The sequence below is a fragment of the Olea europaea genome, unplaced genomic scaffold, assembly GCF_002742605.1.
Source record: "Olea europaea var. sylvestris unplaced genomic scaffold, O_europaea_v1 scaffold1657, whole genome shotgun sequence".
Taxonomy (NCBI): Eukaryota; Viridiplantae; Streptophyta; class Magnoliopsida; order Lamiales; family Oleaceae; genus Olea; species Olea europaea.
This window is the reverse complement of record NW_019234232.1, coordinates 87,229-92,171: the sequence shown is the minus strand read 5'-3', so window position 1 is coordinate 92,171 and position 4,943 is coordinate 87,229. Positions and strand designations below refer to the sequence as shown.

Below are 4,943 nucleotides of genomic sequence, written 5' to 3'. Positions count from 1 at the left end.
TATACTTATTGCGATAACAAAGTTGAATGGTTTGAATATACATTAAATGGATATTAAAATAAACTTCGACAAAGAAAATTCTAAATAAATTGTCATTTTTAAGACATTTGTACTATTCTTTTAAATTGACTAAATAGGGAGATTTGTGAACGTGATTCTAGTTTCAATTTTAAACACCGAAGAAATTAATAAGATAGTACATTAATGAGGGCAAAATTTTGAAACAAACTGAAATATTTATAAATTTATTATAATTTATAAGTACTTATGTTTCTTGGATGATGGAATTTGACCTTAATTAAATAAATTACTTAGAATTGAAACAACTATAAGCATTACCTAATTCACACCCCATGCCACAAGAAAGAAGAAAAATATATGTCTCATCAAATATAATGGCCACCGCCTACAATTGGATAGCAGAAGCCAACCACTTATCGACTCATTCCTCCATGAATGTTTGGTGCCGTTGTAATTCCAGGATTCTGCCTCTCCACATTTCCTTGCCATCCTACAAATTTTCACATCACCCACAAATATCTCAGTCAGGTAAATAAAAAAGATATGTTACACCCGTTCGAAAAGATATATGTAGACCTAATCAAGTAAGAAAATGACATTTTTAATGAAACATCTTTTCGACCTTTGAGAAGACATTCTAGAAAATAATTTTCCTTTACTTTACTTTTATCTATCTATAAAACTATATATATTTTTTAAAAAAAAATTAGAAAACGCAATATTTTCCACGTGCAGGTCAAAATATTGGCATAGTCATCCAATAGTATGATGTCTGTGGCGAAATTTTAGAGAGAAAAGAAAAGTTTATTAAGTACCAATAGACATATCAAATCCGCGGTTTTTAAGCTCACGATGCTCCTGGCACAAGGCACAACATTCACAACAAAAATGAACGCAACAATCTGCACATGGAGTCTCCGGCAGCATGTATTGCCTTCTCAACTTTGAACGATAGAAGCAAGAATATAAGCACGCACATCCCGTAAGGGCTATAAGAGTGTAAAGTACTCCACCTACTCCACAGGCTGCCACAAAAAATTTCATAAACAATTAAATTCTTTGTTGGTGGTTTTGATTTTTAATTATTTTTTGAATAATGCTAGCTAGAAAATTTTATAATTTTCTATGGGCTTGTTCGGTAGTGATTATTAGAATTGATTTTTTAAGAGAAAAATGGATCTCACATGTGAAAGAAGAAGTAGAAAATGACAGTCGACTTGGGAAAGTAACGATCAAAAAATTAGTCTTTTGAAGCGAAAAATCAGAACCGAACATGCACCAAGTGGATCAATTCGATAGAACATATGCCTCACAGGAGCAACATAAGTTTTAATATAAGCAAATCGACAATTTTCCGCTTCCATTGTCCTCAAAGGCGAATTCTGAGAACTTTGCACATTATTTTTCCTTCTCAGTAAGCTATTGGTAAGCAAAAATAAGAGCATTACATCTTTGTGGTGAAGTTTATAACAAGTCCTTTACCATGCCTATGAAAGTCTTGCCAAAGAAATCAATAAAGCTTGTTGTACAAGGCCCAACAAAACCCCAGCGAAATAGGTATGCAACAAATTTTTAGGTATTTAATAAGTGGAATCGTCGGATTCAAATTTAATTATGGAACTTGGTTCGATTCGGTTTAGTTTCTGGATTTTGTACAATAATTAAAATTTTTAATTTTTACACCACTGCATTAATTCAACTAGTGACATACTCAATCCTTGCTCTTACAAAATTATGTAGTACAATCCCATGATATCTATTACGCTTCTCTTTGTTGAATTCTTCATGATTTGACTATTAAAATCATATTTCGGTAGCGAATTCACAATAATGAAGAGAGACCTTGTCGAGTTTTCATTTTGATTTCTCCAGAACAGCGAAAACGATACTGGGTAAATGAAAGAATTGAGTAAAACTTAGGTCAATTTGATTAATTTGGGTTTGGGCTGAGAATTAGAAATAGAAAAATCGCATTTTGAGATTAGGCTAAATTAATTAGTTAGCAAATTTATTTTATTTAGAAAAATATAACAGGTTCGTAAACCTAAAATATTAAGAAAGGACCTAAGTATGAAATACTCGACATGCATGTTAATACGATTTTTGAATCAAAGGATGCTATACTTTTCGAAAATATTTTTCCTTACAACATGCAAAGTCAATCGAATTCACTAAAAAGACCTTGTAAAAATGAAGAGGTTGTCGATCAAGTATCTATAAATGAATAAGAACCTAAACGTAGTAAGAGGGCTAGGACAACAATTTTCTTTGGGCATGACTTTCTAACATATTTGTTAGAAAATGAACCTCAAAGTTATAAATAAACTATGTCATCGACCAAAACTTCATATTGGAAAGAAGCTGTTAATGGTGAAATTAAATTCATACTACAAAATCATACATGAGAAGTAGTAGATCTTTCTTCCTACAATAAACCATTGGGGTGTAAATAAACTTTTAAAAAGAAAATAAAAGTGGATAGATTGATTGACAGATATAAAATTAGACTTGTCGCTAAAGGCTATAAGCAAAATGAAGGTCTTAATTATTTCTATATATATTTTCCTTTGACAAGAATTACTTTTGTACGTATACTTATTGCGATAACAAAGTTGAATGGTTTGAATATATATTAAATGGATATTAAAATAAACTTCGACAAAGAAAATTCTAAATAAATTGTCATTTTTAAGACATTTGTACTATTCTTTTAAATTGACTAAATAGGGAGATTTGTGAACGTGATTCTAGTTTCAATTTTAAACACCGAAGAAATTAATAAGATAGTACATTAATGAGGGCAAAATTTTGAAACAAACTGAAATATTTATAAATTTATTATAATTTATAAGTACTTATGGCACAAGGCACAACATTCACAACAAAAATGAACGCAACAATCTGCACATGGAGTCTCCGGCAGCATGTATTGCCTTCTCATCTTTGAACGATAGAAGCAAGAATATAAGCACGCACATCCCGTAAGGGCTATAAGAGTGTAAAGTACTCCACCTACTCCACAGGCTGCCACAAAAAATTTCATAAACAATTAAATTCTTTGTTGGTGGTTTTGATTTTTAATTATTTTTTGAATAATGCTAGCTAGAAAATTTTATAATTTTCTATGGGCTTTTTCGGTAGTGATTATTAGAATTGATTTTTTAAGAGAAAAATGGATCTCACATGTGAAAGAAGAAGTAGAAAATGGCAGTCGACTTAGGAAAGTAACGGTCAAAAAATTAATCTTTTGAAGCGAAAAATCAGAACCGAACATGCACTATATTTGAAAAGAGAAATATCAACATCATTGGCAATTGAGAACATAGATTAGGGGTCCTCGCATGAAATCATAATCATTTTGTCTCTTTACTTACAAGTAGATCCTTTGTCTACAATCTCAGCAATCTGACCGAATGTTATACACGGACACCAACATGTTATACAACCTGCAAATTCGGTAAGTATTAGACAAACAGGTCCAATATTACCTAAGAACTTTATAATTTAAGAGCATCTTTAGTAGGCTAAATTTGATAGAAGTGAAAACAATTAACAAGAATTGACATCAGTAAGAACTCACAGTTTGGAATATCGGAGCAGCAACCACAGAGACCAGTAGACCACTTCCCTGGAGTGCTAACATGAGCTTGAGGTAACGGTGGCGGTGGCGGTGGTGGTGGTGGTGATCGTGGTGGAGGTATTTGGGAATTGTCAAAATAGTTATAGTTAGGAGGTGGAACTGGTATGCCTGTTGCCGGTGGTTGGTCGAAGACCCACGGTGCACTCGGCGGTGGAGATTTTCTGGCAGCGTATGGATCTAAGGGATCCATATCGAAATGGGATTAAAACTATTGAAAAACTGAAATTAAGAGATGATTTATAGCGAGGATTATATGTAGATAGACGTCTAGAGTTTGAAATGTCAAGCAGAACTAACGAGATTTCATTACCGCGTCTGGCTGACTATTAGGCCCTGTTTGATTGGGCATCTTTTTCATGGAAAATGAAAATTTTTTTTTCCACCTTTTGGTAGTGTTTGATAGCAAATATTTTCCATAAAATTCATTTGCTTGGTTTTCTTAAAAAATAGACTTTTTTTGGTTTTCATAGGTGGGAATTGGTTTTCTAGGTAGGCTGCCAATTTTATTTTGTTTTATTATTTTGGAAACAAATTCTATTCATAATTGTAAAAAAAAATATTTTTCTTTAATTGACAATTTTCATGTAAAACAAAGTCAAACGAATACCAAAAGATAAATGATTTTCTTGTCTTTCTTTTGTGCAATAGAAACAAATTCTATTCCCAATACTAATAAATTCTATCTCTTTAATTGACAATTTTCATGTAAAAAAAAGTCAAACGAACACCAAAAATACTTTTATTTTAAGATTTTTCACGTGAAAAATTATACCAATCAAACTCAATAATTAACAATTCTCAATTAAACAATTTTTAAGCAATTCAATTCCATGTAATTTGTGTTTCTTTTCACCCAAATTCCATTTTTACAATTAAACAAACTCTTAGTTTAAACAAATGGTAGTTGAAAATAGGTTAATTTGTTTACTAATAATTTCTCTGGAACATTTGAATCCAAAGCAGATTATACCATACGCAATCGAACCTGGAATTAGGTATCAAATTTGTTATATACCCCCGTTTGCCCTCATTCTTTTCAAATTTTAATTGTTAAAATTGTTTTTTTTTTTGAAAAATATGTTGTTGAAAAAAAAAATTTTGATTTACGTATAATATTATTTTATGGAACATTGTATGATTGAAAAATAAGAGAGAAAAAGAATGAAAAAAATAATGGGGCCAAACGATGGCATAATTTGACTGGGTACAATTTTTATATTGATTGATCAATGAATTCATTTCAAGGGTCCCAGTCAACCAGTCTCCGCGCACACGTTCTTCT

At 31.4% G+C, this 4,943-nt stretch overlaps 1 protein-coding gene across 1 annotated transcript; it reads right to left on the bottom strand.

Annotated features, from left to right (window-relative positions):
- Window positions 1–224: 224 nt before the first annotated feature.
- Window positions 225–3,997, bottom strand: LOC111377445 (protein PLANT CADMIUM RESISTANCE 2-like). Its single transcript, XM_023000540.1, has 4 exons — window positions 3,602–3,997; window positions 3,396–3,467; window positions 837–1,046; window positions 225–511 (listed from the first exon to the last, which is right to left on the bottom strand). Exons 1-4 carry the CDS (start codon window positions 3,849–3,851, stop codon window positions 435–437), a joined length of 609 nt encoding a protein of 202 aa, XP_022856308.1. The 5' UTR covers window positions 3,852–3,997; the 3' UTR covers window positions 225–434.
- Window positions 3,998–4,943: the final 946 nt, after the last annotated feature.

Bases quoted from the DNA above. Each gene is read 5' to 3' on its own strand.
- LOC111377445 (XM_023000540.1), bottom strand. From the start codon at position 3,851: ATGGATCCCTTAGATCCATACGCTGCCAGAAAATCTCCACCGCCGAGT. The intron at 3,468-3,601 runs GTGAGTTCTTAC...CCGAATTTGCAG, and splicing joins CTGCTCCGATATTCCAAACT to GTTGTATAACATGTTGGTGT. The intron at 1,047-3,395 runs GTAAGTAAAGAG...TTTTTGTGGCAG, and splicing joins TGTAGACAAAGGATCTACTT to CCTGTGGAGTAGGTGGAGTA.